Consider the following 16,946-nt stretch of genomic DNA (forward strand, 5'->3'; position numbering starts at 1 on the left):
CAAATGTTCGGACACTGACCTGTAATGTGCTGTAAATAAACCTTAAGGGTCGGATGCTTGATATGGTCTTTTTCAAGGATGTAATGTTAAAACATTCTAGTAATATTCATGTATTTATAACATGTAAGGCTCAAACATAAAAAATGATGTTCAATTATTGTTCAATTTTGTAGAAAAAACAGACATGGCACAAAGCTGTAGTCATTTCAAATGGCAACTTTGGGATTATGGAAAACACTGAAAAATATGTGATATCAAAGGTGGCAGTCAGTAACAGTTACATTTTTAGACCAAACAGTGTGAGAAAAAATATGGAATCACTCAAATCGAAGAAAATGAGTATGGACTTATGAAAAACAAACAACACAACACTTGAACACACCACTAGTACTTTGTACACCTCTGGCTTTTATAACAGCATGTAGTCTCTGAGGCATGGACTTAATGAATGACAAACAGTACTCGTCATCAATCTTGCTCCAACTTTCTCTGATTGCTGTTGTCAGATCAGTTTTGCAGGTTGGAATCTTGTTATGGAACGTTTTCTCCAATTTCCATCACTTATTTTCAATTGGATTGCGATGCGGACTATTTGCAGGCCATGACATTGACGGATAGGATGAATTTCTATGTAAACATGTTTACCAATAATAGTGCAAATAGCTTAAGATATAGGACAAAACATGGACAAGTAACATACACCTCTCGGAGCCAAGAAGACTGTGCCACATGAAACGCAGGTGTGAAATCCATACTTTTGCGGAGACTATTATGCTCTTGCTCTCTATTACACTTTACTGCATATTGTGAGTATGTTGATTTATATTGTACAATATTGAGGAAAAAATAGAACCTGTTCTGAATACTTATAATGCGATTAGTGTGATTTATTTATTTTCTTTCTTTAGTTTATTTCGAACATGAACACACTTACAGCATAATACTTCACACAATTTCATATCATTTCACTTTACATCATGTCCGAAAAGGAGTAGGAAGACGCAAATCTTATTTAATCCTACCCCTTTCCCACTTCAGAGCGTTTACAAATATATGCATTCATTTACTGTTTGTAAAATGACATCAGTGAATGAGTAATACAACAGTTTTGTAATATATAATTAAGTCAGTCATTATTAACATACTGAGATGAAGAATATCTTATTTTCCATAATGTAGAAAGTATTTCTCATACATTGGCAGACCTGTCAGCGATCGTGTTCTGTCTCCCTGTAATGTTTGTCTGATCTTGAATGGGATTGTGCTGAAAATGTTAATTTCCCCTCGGGGATTAATAAAGTATTTCTGATTCTGATTCTGATTGTACTTTGTAAGCACTATTAATTTGAACAACCTCTTAAACTGGATCATATCAGTACAATGTTTAACTTCTTTACTTAATCCATTCCATAATTTAATCCCACATACTGATATGCTAAAGGTTCTAAGTGTTGTACGTGCATACAAATGTTTTAAATTAGATTTTCCTCTAAGGTTATGTTAATCCTCTTTAGTTGAGAAGAATTGTTGTACATTCTTTGGTAGCAGGTTATAGTTTGCTTACTACGTAATTTTAGCTGTTTGCAATTTTACCAAATCATAGAACATTAATATTTTTTACTCAATAAATAAAGTGTTTGTATGTTCTCTATATCCAACATCATGTATCAGTCTAACTGATCTTTTTTTGTAACACGGTTAACGAATGTAGCGCACATTTGTAGCTATTTCCCCATATTTCTGCACAATAACTCAGATAGGTAGAGAATATGAAGTGATTTTTGGCCCAGGACGTATTTTGCTTTATTCATTATTGAAATGTTTTTTTTACCACCTTATGTTGTATATTTTGTAAATGAGATTTCCAGTTCATTTTATCATCTATTAATATTCCCAAAAATCTGGTTTATTTTACCCTTTCAATGTCTACTCCGTCTATTTGTATTTGTGTATGTATTTAATGAAGATATTTGATTTGTGTACACTAATTTACAAGGATGGTCCTGGTTCTTACACAGGCCAGGCTTCTCTTTATGATGGCGAGCTAAGGAAAAAAAGCATCTACTCCAAGGACCGTTCTTGGGAGATTCCAGCCAGGAACCCCACCACCTGTTCTGTATGGGCTGGTAGGAGGCTCTCGAGCCAACCCTGTACACATTTTCACCCTTAACCACAGCACATGGACTGTACTGCTATACTCTCTCCAAAACCTTTCTCCAAGAACTTTATTATCTGAGCTGAGGTTTAAACAAGATCCAGAGACACTGAATCATTGAATTGAAATTGTATATATGTATATAGTAACTGTGTTTTCCTTCAATTTGCTCTCACATTGAATGGCCATTCAACTCATTGTTGTCTGCTGTCCTAATACACGGTGCCAACCACACTGCAATTCAGGCTCTGCCTTCTCTCTCCGAGTCGAAACTCTTCTGTTCCTAGCCCATAACACCCCATATATGTTACATTGATTTGTAGCTCATATAGGTTACACACACATATGGTCGTACATGACCACGTAGTGCTTCCAGTCCAAGTTAGGCACACATCAGTCAAGTCTGGCAACCACCTGTTCCCACAGTGACTGCAGTACAAGGTTGCCTAAAACAGACAATAATGTATTTCCTGCCTTTTCTGTCTTGCCATGTTGTATTTGCAATGTATCTTTGTTTGAAGGCCTACTGAAATGAATTTTTTTTATTTAAACGGGGATAGCAGATCCATTCTATGTGTCATACTTGATCATTTCGCGATATTGCCATATTTTTGCTGAAAGGATTTAGTAGAGAACATCGACGATAAAGTTCGCAACTTTTGGTCGCTGATAAAAAAAAGCCTTGCCTGTACCGGAAGTAGCGTGACGTCACAGGTTGAAAGGCTCCTCACATTTCCCCATTGTTTACAATGCAGCGAGAGCGATTCGGATCGAAAAAGCAACGATTACCCTATTAATTTGAGCGAGGATGAAAGATTTGTGGATGAGGAACGTGAGAGTGAAGGACTAGAGTGCAGTGCAGGACGTATGTTTTTTCGCTCTGACCGTAACTTAGGTACAAGGGTTCATTGGATTCCACACTTTCTCCTTTTTCTATTGTGGATCACGGATTTGTATTTTAAACCACCTCGGATACTATATCCTCTTGAAAATGAGAGTCGAGAATGCGAAATGGACATTCACAGTGACTTTTATCTCCACGACAATACATCGGCGAAGCTCTTTAGCTACGGAGCTAACGTGATAGCATCGGGCTTAAATGCAGATAGAAACAAAATAAATAAACCACTGACTGGAAGGATAGACAGAAAATCAACAATACTATTAAACCATGGACATGTAACTACACAGTTAATGCTTTCCAGGCTGGCGAAGCATAACAATGCTGTTGCTAACGACGCCATTGAAGCTAACTTAGCAACGGGACCTCACAGAGCTATGATAAAAACATTAGCCCTCCACCTACGCCAGCCCTCATCTGCTCATCAAAACCCGTGCGCACCTGCGTTCCAGCGATCGACGGAGCGACGAAGGACTTCACCCGATCATAGATGCGGTCGGCGGCCCGTAGACGGAGGAAGTCAAGGTGAGGTCGCCGGCTAGCGCGTCTGCTATCCATCTCAAAGTCCTCCTGGTTGTGTTGCTGTAGTTCGCCGCTAATACACCGATCCCACCTACAACTTTCTTCTTTGCAGTCTTCATTGTTCATTAAACAAATTGAAAAAGATTCACCAACACAGATGTCCAGAATACTGTGGAATTTTGAAATGAAATCAGAGCTTTTTGTATTAGATTCAATGGGGTCCGAATACTTCCGTTTCAACCATTGACGTCACGCGCATATGTCATCATACATAGACGTTTTCAACCGGAAGTTTCACGGGAAATTTAAAATTGCACTTTATAAGTTAACCTGGCCGTACTGGCATGTGTTGCAATGTTAAGATTTCATCATTGATATATAAACTATCAGACTGCGTGGTCAGTAGTAGTGGGTTTCAGTAGGCCTTTAATGTCTCTGTGATGTGATGTAAGGCAGGATTGATCCAAGGTCGATATAAATCATATGGGAACTCCCCCATATTGTAGTCTGCTTCCTTATTTGTGTCATAGTATTATTACCCACTACTTTCTTCAAGGAACGTTTTTACAGTGTTGCTCTATGGCAAGATGCGCTATCGTCTTGAAAAGTATGCAATCATCCCCAAAATATATTTTTCGATTGATGCAATAAGAAAGGTGTCCAAAATATCAATGTAAACTTGTGCATTTATTGAAGATGTAATCTCCCCAGTGTCATTACCTGACATGCAGCTCCTTATCATCAATGACTGTGGAAATGTTCATGTTTTCTTCAGGCAGTCGTCTTTATAAATCTCATTGAGTCTAAAAACAAAGATGGTGAACTATGCCTGGGCAGGGCGAAGCCTGAGGAAACTCTGGTGGACATGCAAATCAGTCGTACGACCTGTGTATAGGGGCGAAAGACTAATCAAACCATCTAGTAGCCATCTGAAATCAATTTTAACTGTGAACCAGCGTACACTGGCATGGCATTTTCCTTAATCATGACCTAAATGACAACTAAACCAATACTGTGTCTTCACGAATTACCTGGTTTAACCAGGTCTTTGCGCAAGCAGGCAAGTGTCACACCTGGGTGAAGTCTTGTCTGGGTTTCGTCTGGTGTCATGTTGTCTTGTCATTTCCTGTTTTATTTTGAAAGGTTAACTCTCCCTCTCGTTTCAGGTCACTTGCCCTTCCTCCTGTTTCACTGGTCTGATGTCTCTCCTGATTGCGCCCACCTGTGTCACACTCCCTCATGTGTATAAATGTCTCGTCCTCCTCTTGTCTTGTGCCAGAGTGGCTCCAGCGGTCCCTTGCCATAGCATTGTCCACAGCCACGTTTCTTGTACCTTTTTTGGATCCACGGGAGTATTTTGATTTGTAAGTTTTCTCAGGTAAGAATAGCTTCCTAGTAGTGATGGGTTGATGAGGCGTCATGAAGCGTTTCGACACATTGCAAAACTGTATTGATACTGTGTCGATACTGTGTCACTAAATACTGACATCTGCTGGACATTAAAAATCCCTACAGGCAACCTATGGACCGACTCAACTGACACTGATTTTATGACCTAGTATATACAATAATATAAACCAAGTCATTGTATTTCATTTAGGATGATTTCATATCTTAATTTAAATAAAAATATATTTTTATATTTTTTAGATACAGTCAATAAATAATGTGAACGTGTATCGTGACTAGGATGGTAGAAGGTGGGGAATGAACCCCAGTAACCAGCAACCCTCCGATTGCTGGCACGGCCACTCTACCAACTTCGCCACGCCGTCATTCCTGTAACTTTCTCTAGTAACAGCATTCCATGATTAAAATCAATAAATTAACATTAATAATAAATGACAGTAAAATAAGCACACGTATGACTGAGGAGTCATAGTGTAACTTTGTGTGGACAGCCCTTTGAGACACTTGTGATTTAGGGCTATATAAATAAACATTGATTGATTGATTGATTGATTGATTGAGTGTTTGAGTTGTCCAACTTTTTGTGTGGCCATAAACGCACCAGTGGCTTAGTGGTTTGTGTGTTGGTGACAGATGACAAGTTGGTTTTGGCCTGGTTTGTACGGCAGAAAATGACTAGTTTTTCGAGATAGAAGTTTTTTACTCATATATTTGCTGTGTGCAGAGGACGCTTGAGCAGTGCGCAATTGCGCAGGCGCGCACCTTAGAGGGAACGTTGCTCACAGGGCACAGAGGAGGCGTCAGTGCGATACAGTTCGCGTATCGGTCACGTGACCAAAGCAGCTCATGATCGGTCACGTGACTTTCTAAAAGCGGTACGCGCACCGACACAGGGTATCGCTCTATGAGCTCGACGCATGCGCCGATGCATCTGTGTTGCCGGACCCATCACTACTTCCTAGCATCACCTCCGTTGGAGTGACTCTTGTTATACTTAGTAGTTTTTTGTTCATAGCCCCTTTTTCCCTCCGTAGATGGAGCGTTTTTGAGTTATTGATATTTTTGTTAGTTTAGAGCTCAGGTCAGTTGTGTTTTTATAGCCTGTTTGTTTCTCCTGTTTTGGACCCCGTCCCTTGTCCAAATAAATATATTGTCTTAAAATCCTGCATCTGTGTTCAGAGTCCTGTTCTGGTCGTGACAGCAAGTTTGAAGGTCTTTTCACGAAGACCTCAAAGCCGCCAAATCAATTGAACTATTGTCAGTGTCAGTCATTGAGTCTCATCGTTACGTGTAAAAGTACATAAAAACAGTCCGACTTTGCATCGGTGTGTTGCACTGAAGTCGGAAGAATCAATCAATCAATCAATCAATCAATCAATCAATGTTTATTTATATAGCCCTAAATCACAAAAGTCTCAAAGGGCTGCACAAGCCACAACGACATCCTCGGCACAGAGCCCACACAAGGGACGTCGATGTGAATGACTATGAGAAACCTTGGAGAGGACCGCATATGCGGGTAACCCCCCCTCTAAGTACAGTCCCTAGTGGATCCACATAACAGTGAGAGTCCAGTCCATAGTGGGGCCAGCAGGAGACCATCCCGAGCGGAGACAGGTCAGTAGCGCAGAGACGTCCCCAACCGATGCACAGGCGAGCGGTCCACCCCGGGTCCCAACTCTGGACAGCCAGCACCTCATCCATGGTCACCGGAACCGGAATAACCCGGCGAGGGGGCAAAGGAGAAAAGAAAACGGCAGATCAACTGGTCTAAAAAAGGGGGGTCTATTTAAAGGCTAGAGTATACAAATGAGTTTTAAGATGGGACTTAAATGCTTCTACTGAGGTAGCATCTCTAACTGTTACCAGGAGGGCATTCCATAGTACTGGAGCCCGAACAGAAAACGCTCTATAGCCCGCAGACTTTTTTTGGGCTCTGGGAATCACTAATAAGCCGGAGTTCTTTGAACCCAGATTTCTGTTTTACAACCAAAACATTTTCACTCACTTTCGGCCAAGGACAAGGCAATCATGGCCGAAAAAGCCATGATTGTCGGAGGAGTAATCAAACTTGTGCAACTGACGACTCCTCGCACACGTGGAGTTACAAAGTCTTGTGTGTTTTCCAGACTATCTAATTTTTCATCCCATCCTCTTACAAGCCAGAGGCTGTTCACCATGTAGACTTGCTGCGAATATGGGTACGAAAGTTCCAACATCATCACCTTGCCCTATAAAGTTCACAATTGATCACTGAATATGACTTTCATCCAGTCATCCATAGTCCACCATTGCTTTTCCTGAGCCCACCTTGTATCTTGTGACAACTTTTCGTTTTCTTCTCTCTATTAAAATCCCATTTTCTTTATGCAGGTTCTTCCAGATCGGTCACATTTGTTTTGTTGTGCATTTTCTGTTTTCAAGACAAATTGCTTTAAGTTTTCTGTCTTGACCCTTTGACGTTTCCCTCGGTCTACCAATATGTTTGCCTTTTACAACCTTCCCATGTTGTTTGTGCTTGGTCCAGATTTTAGACACAACTGACTGAACAATCAACATATTTTGCAACATTGCGTGATGGTTTACCTTCTTGAAGAAGTTTGATAATCCTCTCATTTGTTTCAATTGACAACTCGTGTTGGAGCCACGATTCATGTTAATCCACCTAGTGCAACAGCTCTCCAGGTGTGAACACTCCTTTTTAATTGCAGACTAGTGACACGTTTAATCTGATGCATGTTTTAGTTTTGGAAATTAAAATCTACAGGGTGATTCTGTAATTTTATTCCAAAAAATTGAGTGATTTAACATTTTTCACTCGCTTGATCTAAAAGTGAAACAGTTACTGTCACAATTTATATATATTTTTTCCTTTTAGTGTTTCTTAGAGCCAGAAAGTTGCCATTTGAAATAACTATACTATACTGTACACCTTTTTTTTCTCTAAAATTAAACAACTTAATGAACATCCTCCGAGTCTTCAAGGGTTGTACGAGTCAAGGTTGCTACTGCCATCTAGTGGAAGCCTGCAATAACTACAAAGCTCACCAACATGAAACGTCGTTTGCCATAGACGTTACTGATATTTTAGTGTGTTAACTTAATAGTGCTGTTTTATTTAATGTGGAGAATATTAAGAACTCTTATTGTGTAGTTTTTGTAGTAGTGTTGCTTTTACTATGAACGTCCCAGGAAGCGGAAGTAAAGTGTTTTGACTTGACAATGGGCGACTTGACAGTTGTGGTCGCCATGGGCAACACATGCGCGACGAACCTTGACCATGTTGTTTTGCTCTTTTATTGAAGTTTACTTTGTTTGAATCGATAGCCTCTCTTAAGAAATGGCGCCTAAAAAAGCTAAAAATGAAAAGGCGAAGAAACCTCCCACCGCACAAGGTCCGGAAGCCAAGACTTGGGAGAGTGATCTTGCTAACGCACTGTTTGAAGAGGTGAGAATTAGCATCATTAATTAGCATCACGTATGCTAGCTTCGCTTTAATGGTCTGTTCAAAAGAATATCGATATTACTAACATTTGTGCTGATAGTATATGTCTCTGTCACATTGACTTGTATGTATTGTTTCCAAATTGATTTAATGCACCAAATCTGGCAAATCATTAAAAGTACTGTTTTATCCATCCATCCATCTTCTTCCGCTTATCCGAAGTCGGGTCGCGTGGGCGGCAGCCAAGCAGGGAAGGCCAGACGTTCCCAGGACAGCCGGGAGACAAAGTCTTCCCAACGTGTCCTGGGTCTTCCCTGTGGCCTCCTACCTGTCAGACGTGTCCTAAACACATACTTGGCAACCCTCCCGATTTTCCCGGGAGACTCCCGAATTTCAGTGCCCCTCCCAACCATTCTCCTGAATTTCTCCCGATTTCCACCCGGACAACAATATTGGGGCACTGCCTTTAACGTCCTCTCTTCACCCCTTAACAGCCTTCACCCCTTAACAGCCGCATGCTGTCCAGGCGTCCGCTTTTCCTCCATATAAACAGCGTGCCGGCCCAGTCACATAATAATGTAGCGTTGGACGGGTTTAACAATGCTCTTTACTCGAAGATGTCAAAAAATACTTACACGTTGTATGACCTTTTAACTGGTGTAATGATATCGTCAATTTCAAGCACACACACACACACACACACACAAGCGAATGCAAGCATACTTGGTCAACAGCCATACATGTCACACTGACAGTGTCGGTATAAACAACTTTAACACTGTTACTAATAAGCACCACACTGTCAACCCACACCAAACAAGAATGACAAACACATTTTGGGAGAACATCCGCACCGTAACACAACATAAACACAACAGAATAAATACCCAGAACCCCTTGCAGTACCAACACTTCCGGGACACTACAATAACATCTGCGGCTTTTGGAGCTCAGTGCACAACTGCACACACAACAAGAAAGAGACGAAGCAGAAGAACGAAGAAGAGAGATGGCGACGACGAGTAAGAAGAAGAAATACGCTTGCAAGTTCCAAAATGATTGGAACTTGCCCCCAGCTCCTGAATTCAGAGGTCTCATGGTTGGCAAGTATGCCTAAACACCTACCTAGGGAGGCGTTCCGGTGGCATCCTGACCAGATGCCCGAACCACCTCATTTGGCTCCTCTCGATGTGGAGGAGCAGCGGCTTTACTTTGAGCTCCTCCCGGATGGCAGAGCTTCTCACCCCATCTCTAAGGGAGAGCTCTGCCACCTGGCGGAGAAAACTATTTTATCTGATCCTAATTGTATTTTCCAGGAGAAATGGCGAGCCTGTGTGTGTTTCATGGTCGGAAGAAGTCCACATGACGAGGACCTAATCCCCACTTTGATTCGAGCTGTGCAGCCACCGCAACGCAAACTTTTTAGCGCACTGACATGGGAACACACAGCAGCAAAGGTGGTCCTGAATAATGTGGCCATTTTATGATGGACAGTTTATGATGGTGATGATTTTTTTCTGTTTTAAAAAAAATACAGATTATAGAATATGGGAATCCCAAAGCTAAGAAACGTGAACATTTCCCTCAATTTTATGAGGTTAGTGTATAAAATTGATAAAAGCCAAGGGGTGTGTTCTAGCTTCAACGCTGTGTAACTTGTTCTGGCAGGTGACCGAGCGTGCAAAGGTGCTGCTCGACGCAAAAGAGGAGATTCCTACACAGCTGATGGCCCAAATAGTCAAGTTTATGTTCCTGCAGATCAAAGATAATGACCATCAGAGGAGAAAAGCAAAACAAGTGAGTGGCAGGCTGCGATTGTGCTTGACCTTTTGTTGCTATTTGTTGACAATCAAGTGTGTTTCAATGTTGTATTTGTGCTTGAGGCGGACGAGACGGCTGTGACCACCAAGGACAAAGCAGGCCCCAAAGGCAAAGGCAAAGGCAAAGACAAAAAGCCAAAGGAGGAGCCACCCCCCAAGGCCCAAACAAAGCTTAAACGGAGGGATGAAGTTGAGCCGCCTAAGTACATAGGTACACAGTATTAGGGCCCGAGCGATAGCACAGGTGGCAAACTCAAGACACGAGGGCCAGATCATGGTCCACCACATTGTTTTAAGTGGCCCACAAAAGCCTGGAAATAAAATGCGTCAGTAAAGTATTTTATTGTGTACTAATTGCTGGTAGTAAGTCAGACCCGTTTCCAGTGAGGGCTGGACTTTGCAAGGGCTGCCCTTTGTCACCCATTCTGTTCATAACTTTTATGGACGCAATTTGTAGGCGCAGTCAGGGCGTTGAGGGGATCCGGTAAGGTGGCTGCAGGATTAGGTCCCTGCTTTTTGTAGATGATGTGGTCCTGATGGCTTCATCTGGCCAGGATCTTCAGCTTTCAGGGGATCTGTTCACAGTGTGTGTGTGAAGCGACTGAAATGAAAATAAGCACCTCCAAGTCCGAGTGCCATCTCCGGGTTGGGGACGAGATCTTTCCCCAAGTGAAAGAGTTCAAGTGCGTCACGGTCTAGTTCACGAGTGAGGGAAGAGTGGATTGTGTGATTGACAGGCGGATCGATGCGGCGTCTGCAGTGTATCGATCTGTTGTGGTGGAGAAAAAGCTGAGCCGGAAGGCAAAGCTCTCAATTTACCGGTCTATCTACGTTTTCATCCTCACCTATGGTCATGAGCTTTGGTGTGACAGAAAGGACAAGATCACGGGTACAAGCAGCCGAAATGAGTTTCCTCTCCCTTAGAGACAGGGTGAGAAACTCTGTCATCCAGGAGAAGCTCAGAGTAAAGCCGCTGCCCCTCCACGTCGAGAGGAGCCAGATGATGTGGTTCAGGCATCTGGTCAGAACGCCTCCCTGGGGAGGTGTTTAGGGCATGTCTGACTGGTAGGAGGCCATGGGGCAGACCCAGGACACGTCTCACAGCTGGCATGGGAACGCCTCGGGATCGCTCAGGAGGAGCTGGAGGAAGCGGCTCGGGAGAGTGAAGTGAAGTGAATTATATTTATATAGCGCTTTTCTCTAGTGACTCAAAGCACTTTTATATAGTGAAACTCAATATTTAAGTTACATTTAAACCAGTGTGGGTGGCACTGGGAGCAGGTGGGTAAAGTGTCTTGCCCAAGGACACAACGGCAGTGACTAGGATGGCGGAAGCAGGGATCGAACCTGGAACCCTCGAGTTGCTGGCACGGCCACTCTACCAACCAAGCTATACCGCCCCACAAAGGAGGAAAGTCTGGGTTTCTCTGCTTAGGCTGCTGCCCCCGCGACCCGTCCCTGGATAAGCGGAAGAAGATGGATGGTTGGATTTTTCATAATAAATGCTTTTGCTCTTTCAATTTTGACAGAAAAAAATGCATGCACTGCATGCAAATGCATATTTTAAACTTTAATGTTATCTTATAATGCAAACACATATTTTATTAATCATATTTTTCAAAGAGGGCAGCACGGTGGCAGAGGGGTTAGTGCATCTGCCTCACAATACGAAGGTCCTGAGTAGTCTTGGGTTCAATCCCGGGCTCGGGATCTTTCTGTGTGGAGTTTGCATGTCCTCCCCGTGACTGCGTGGGTTCCCTCCGGGTACTCCGGCTTCCTCCCACTTCCAAAGACATGCACCTGGGGATAGGTTGATTGTCAACACTAAATTGGCCCTAGTGTGTGAATGTGAGTGTGAATGTTGTCTGTCTGTCTGTGTTGGCCCTGCGATGAGGTGGCGACTTGTCCAGGGTGTACCCCGCCTTCCGCCCGATTGTAGCTGAGATAGGCTCCAGCGCCCCCCGCGACCCTGAAGGGAATAAGTGGTAGAAAATGGACGGATGGATATTTTTCAAAGGTTTTGTTCAAATAGAAATAAAACTTACAATTTCAAAGCAAGTTATCCATCAAATTGTACATAAAGAAACATGATAATCAAATACATAAGCAGTTGTGTAATAATATCATGAGGCAACTACACATTTATAGTCATATATATTCACCGTTACACGCAGCTCTGAGTGGGCAACCGTTACTGTGAAGTGGCCCTCAATGAAAACGAGTTTGATAATCCTGCTCTTTTGTCTGAGCGAGGAAACAAATGAATTTAACAGTAAAAACTTCTCACACAATTCTTGACGTACTTTGGCGCATGTTTTTTATGTTTTGCGTAAAGACGACGAGCCAGTTGACGGCCCTCAACACTACATCCTGCTGCTTGGCTTTCACCAGCCTCAATTGGTGGGGGCGCTTGACGCTGCGGGCGTGCGCGTGTCCAACGTCATCAGTTTGAGTTCCCCGCACCCACCGCAGCAGCAGGAGGGGGATGAGGAAGAGGAGGAGGATGAGAACTCTGAGGCCAATGCCAAACGTGAGCGAGCATCTTTAATAATTACTTTTAATGTCAAAGGTCAAATGTTTGCTATCTTCAATCAGTTGATGAGATTGCTGCTAAAGAGAAGTGGGATGCTCAGGCCAAGGTGCTTGACCACTTCTGGTCTGGTTTGAGACAAGTGTTAGACAACGCCGCAGGCAACTCTCAACTGCACGACGTGGCTCAGCTGGAGTATACGGTCCCGGATGTCCTGATAACAATTGATCCGGAGGATCCCGAGGCTGTGGTATGTGTTTGTTGATTACTTCCCACGTCTCTCTTTGTCACTCACATCTGCCACTTGCTTGCAGATGGGCATGGCGACACAAATGTTTGAGGGCGTGGCCAACCTAATCTACGACTGTCTGGACTGGCGCAGGCAGCACCAGCACTACATAGACACCACCCACTTCTTAGCTGTGCCCACTGTAGTCACGGTGGACCGCTCTCTACCTCCAGAGGTATGCACATATGCGCACACAAAACCTAACTAGCCTGAGAACCGAGCTATGGGTTGTGTTTCAATTTTGTGCACTCACACTTTGCATTCTGAGTGCATTCCAACTATAAGTACAGCAAAATGTACTAACCCTAACCCTAAACCACTGTCAGTACCTAGATGTTGGACTCAACACATCTCAAATGGTGAGTGTGCAGCGAAGGAGCCTAACCACCCTCAGTCATCATCATCCCTCATAAAGAGAGGGACTAATTTGAGTGGTTGCGTTTTACAATTAAAAAGGAGAGACGAGGAAGCGGATAAATATTGCGATTATCAGTGTGCAATGACAGTAATCAATTTGAGAGCGTACACTGTCAATATCAGCGCCCTCAGAAACTTACATAATACAGAATATATATAGTAATGTATATAAGTGCAGAAGTGCGCAAATTGAAGCACTTAGACCCAGACAGATTTTTCCTATGTTTGGTGCTGAGAACCTAATATATGTTTTTGAGCCTATGTTTGAAAAGACACGTTATTGTAGCTTAGAACATAACCAGAAAGTCACTTTGGCATTACATGGGACCTTTAGGTTTTCAATTGTGTGTTTTCCTGCCAGCCTCCACCAACTCTATCGCCACAGTCCAAGAAATCAGGGCGCCCTCCTCCACCAAGTATGAACCTTCTTCTTTACTTTCAGTTTCATCACAGTCCAGTCCATTCTGTTTGTTGTTTCTGTGCACAGAGAAGGCGACATTGTCTCTCACCACTGATGTAGACATGCATCACTACAGCAGCCTTCTGGACCACATACCAGCTGAGGCCTGCTCGGTGCCGCTGATCTTGCACTGCATGCTGGAGCAGGTTTGTGCTTCTTGACAGGATCATGTTGTCCCCAATAATAATAATCTCCCACTATTCCTTTGTGTGTACAGGTTGTGTTGTCGAGTGAGCAGTTCCTTCAGCCACTCGTTTCTGATGAGTCAGGGCCTCAGAATGTCCCCCCTCTGGACCATGAGCTAGTTGGTCAAATGCTAAACACAATCTTGCCTCGGGTCCACGCAGACGAAGAGAGGAAACACTTGCTGCAATGTTTGTTGACCACAGTAAACAGAGAAGAGGACAAGGAGGTACACAATCTAAAATAATCATGAATTGCATTTTATTACGCTGGGCACTGGTTTATTTAGAGGTGCACATGTGGAAATGTTCAAGTTTTTCTGTGTTAGATCATTAAGGAAAAGTTTGACAAAGAAGAGACTCCCAAGAAGCCTGAGCAACCTGTGATCATTAGACACCATGATGAAAGAGCACTGCGCCTATTTGGTGTAAATGTAGGTAGCATTTTTGTTACTCAAAAAGGTTCATTATGTCTTTTTATTCATATACTTTTCAAATTTTCTTGTAATCAGACAATATTTTTGGTATATTAGATGGAATTTTTACCTGACATGTTTCGACTGTCATCTGCAGTCTTCTTCAGAAGGGTCACCTGACCACTGTGACGTGTTGCCTATCAGCTGTTCTTATAGGTGTGGCCAACCAGGCAGACCTGTCAAGTCTACCCATACTTGCCAACCCTCCCGATTTTCCCGGGAGACTCCCGATTTTTAGTGCCCCTCCCGGAAATCTCCCGGGGCACCCATTCTCCCGAATTTCTCCCGAATTTCTCCCGATTTCCACCCGGACAACAATATTGGGTCGTGCCTTAAAGGCACTGCCTTTAGCGTCCTCTACAACCTGTCATCACGCCCGCTTTTTCTCCATACAAACAGCGTCACATAATATATGCGGCTCTTACACACACACACACACACACACACACACACACACACATACATACATACATACATACATACATACACACACACACACACACACACAAGCGAATGCAACGCATACTTGATGAACAGCCATACAGGTCACACTGAGGGTAGCCGCATAAACAACTTTAACACTGTTACAAATATACGCCACACTGTGAACCCACACCAAATAAGAATGACAAACACACTTCGGGAGAACATCTTCACCGTAACACAACATAAACACAACAGAACAAATACCCAGAATCCCTTGCAGCACTAACTCTTCCGGGACGCTACAATATACACCAAACCCCGCCCCCCCAACCACGGCCACCTCAACCCCGCCCCCCTCATCTCCCGAATTCGGAAGTCTCAAGGTCGGCAAGTATGAGTCTACCCCGTAGCTTGATGGATAATGGAGGAGGGAATCCCAGGTATGCGAGTGCATGAATGCTCCCTCATCCCGATGGATGGTTTCCTTGGGCCGCTTCCTTAGTTCGATCGCCTCCTTAATCCATCGTTTGAATTTGTTACTTTCTGAAGATAGAAAGATAGAAAAAAAGAAGAGAAACCCATCAATAATGCACTCAAAAACTGACAATATACAACCTGGGCCATCAAAAAAGGGAAACAACAAGTAAAAACCAAGGAAAATAGAACGAAGAAGAAACCCAAAGAAAAATCTGAAATAAAGAACAAAGAGCTAATAACCTTAACATACATTAGGGGAAAAACTGAACCAATACAGCGAGTCATGAAAAAACACAAAATAAACAACAGTCAAACCTCACACAAAAACAAGACAGTTACTTGTACATCCAAAAGACAAAATAGACCAAGTAGACTTGACAGGTCTGCCTTTTTGGCCACGCCTATAAGAACAGCTGATAGGCTGTGGTCAGGTGACCCTTCCGAAGAAGACTGCAGATGACAGTCGAAACATGTCAGGTAAAAATTCCATCGAATATACCAAAAATATTGTCTGATGACAAGAACATTTGAAAAATAATTGTTGTTGTATCACTTATGTCACCATTGAAACTAAATTAAGTTCTTGTCCTTCCAGGGGGTTCAGGGTTTTGATCCACCCCAGGTGGAGGCATCCATGATGAGGTGGTCACCAGTATGGGAGCTAATCGATTCTGTGGCTCATAGACAAAAAAGCTCCTGCTGGAGGGCCATTAAGCAACAACTCCAGCACCAATGCACTGACGGTATGAGAAATATAGAAGAACCTTTTTTTCTCTCTTAGTTTACAAATGATGTTTCATCATAACCATGCTCCGCAGAGGAAGTGTCATGGCCACAAGTGGAGCGCTTTTTTCACCAGAGTGTGTTTGAGAGCATGTGGCTGACTGGGATGGATGAAAACGGTGTCCTGAGAAAAGATTCTGGAGCTCTGAGCATGTTGGACACAGTACAAAACCACCCCCTAAACCCATGGGACAACCCGCTGTCTTTTGCCAAGAAAACTCTGCGCAAGAAATGTGAGTTGGGGCTTACGGTAATTAATTCAGTGACATACATTTACACAAGTAGTTGAAGGCTGAAATTATTTATTCTCTGTTGTAGGTTCAAAGTTTGTACACGAAGACTATGCTACCACAAAGGTGTTTATATTGTATATTTTTATCTCTCCACAGCAGTGGTTTTCAAACTTTTTTCACCAAGTACCAACTTGTCTCTCCAAGTACAACCCTAATGACCAACATTACAATACAGTAGCATAGTAGGTCCAAGTATTCATTTAAAAAAACAAGACAAGGGTTTTTTGCTCAAGTATATTTAATATTTTGGGCCACTGTAACATTACACACAGTTGAAATAGTAACACTGTGTTTGAAAATACAAAAATAAAAAACTGTCGTTTAATCGTGATTCTTTGTCATACCACTAGATAAAGCCCA

General features: G+C 42.8%; 1 protein-coding gene across 5 annotated transcripts in view; it reads left to right on the top strand.

Moving 5' to 3' along the window:
* The first annotated feature begins 8,055 nt into the window (after positions 1-8,055).
* The window catches only part of spag17 (sperm associated antigen 17), a 33,717-nt gene continuing 24,826 nt past the window's right edge, over positions 8,056-16,946 (top strand). For 3 of the 5 annotated variants that reach the window (XR_009828079.1, XR_009828080.1, XM_062066057.1), the window contains exons 1-15: positions 8,056-8,436; positions 9,750-9,890; positions 9,971-10,030; positions 10,102-10,230; positions 10,317-10,464; positions 12,589-12,783; positions 12,849-13,033; positions 13,098-13,247; positions 13,851-13,905; positions 13,977-14,095; positions 14,167-14,361; positions 14,461-14,565; positions 16,106-16,253; positions 16,329-16,526; positions 16,612-16,649. Coding sequence is in view for 3 of the 5 variants with exons in the window: in XM_062066057.1 (XP_061922041.1) it covers positions 8,329-8,436; positions 9,750-9,890; positions 9,971-10,030; positions 10,102-10,230; positions 10,317-10,464; positions 12,589-12,783; positions 12,849-13,033; positions 13,098-13,247; positions 13,851-13,905; positions 13,977-14,095; positions 14,167-14,361; positions 14,461-14,565; positions 16,106-16,253; positions 16,329-16,526; positions 16,612-16,649 (1,974 nt within the window). In the remaining 2 variants the exon portion in view is untranslated. The remainder of the gene's footprint in view (positions 8,437-9,749; positions 9,891-9,970; positions 10,031-10,101; positions 10,231-10,316; positions 10,465-12,588; positions 12,784-12,848; positions 13,034-13,097; positions 13,248-13,850; positions 13,906-13,976; positions 14,096-14,166; positions 14,362-14,460; positions 14,566-16,105; positions 16,254-16,328; positions 16,527-16,611; positions 16,650-16,946) is intronic. The other 2 variants (XM_062066055.1, XM_062066056.1) reach the window with 1 other exon arrangement.

The sequence above is a fragment of the Entelurus aequoreus genome, linkage group LG12 (assembly GCF_033978785.1).
Source record: "Entelurus aequoreus isolate RoL-2023_Sb linkage group LG12, RoL_Eaeq_v1.1, whole genome shotgun sequence".
Taxonomy (NCBI): Eukaryota; Metazoa; Chordata; class Actinopteri; order Syngnathiformes; family Syngnathidae; genus Entelurus; species Entelurus aequoreus.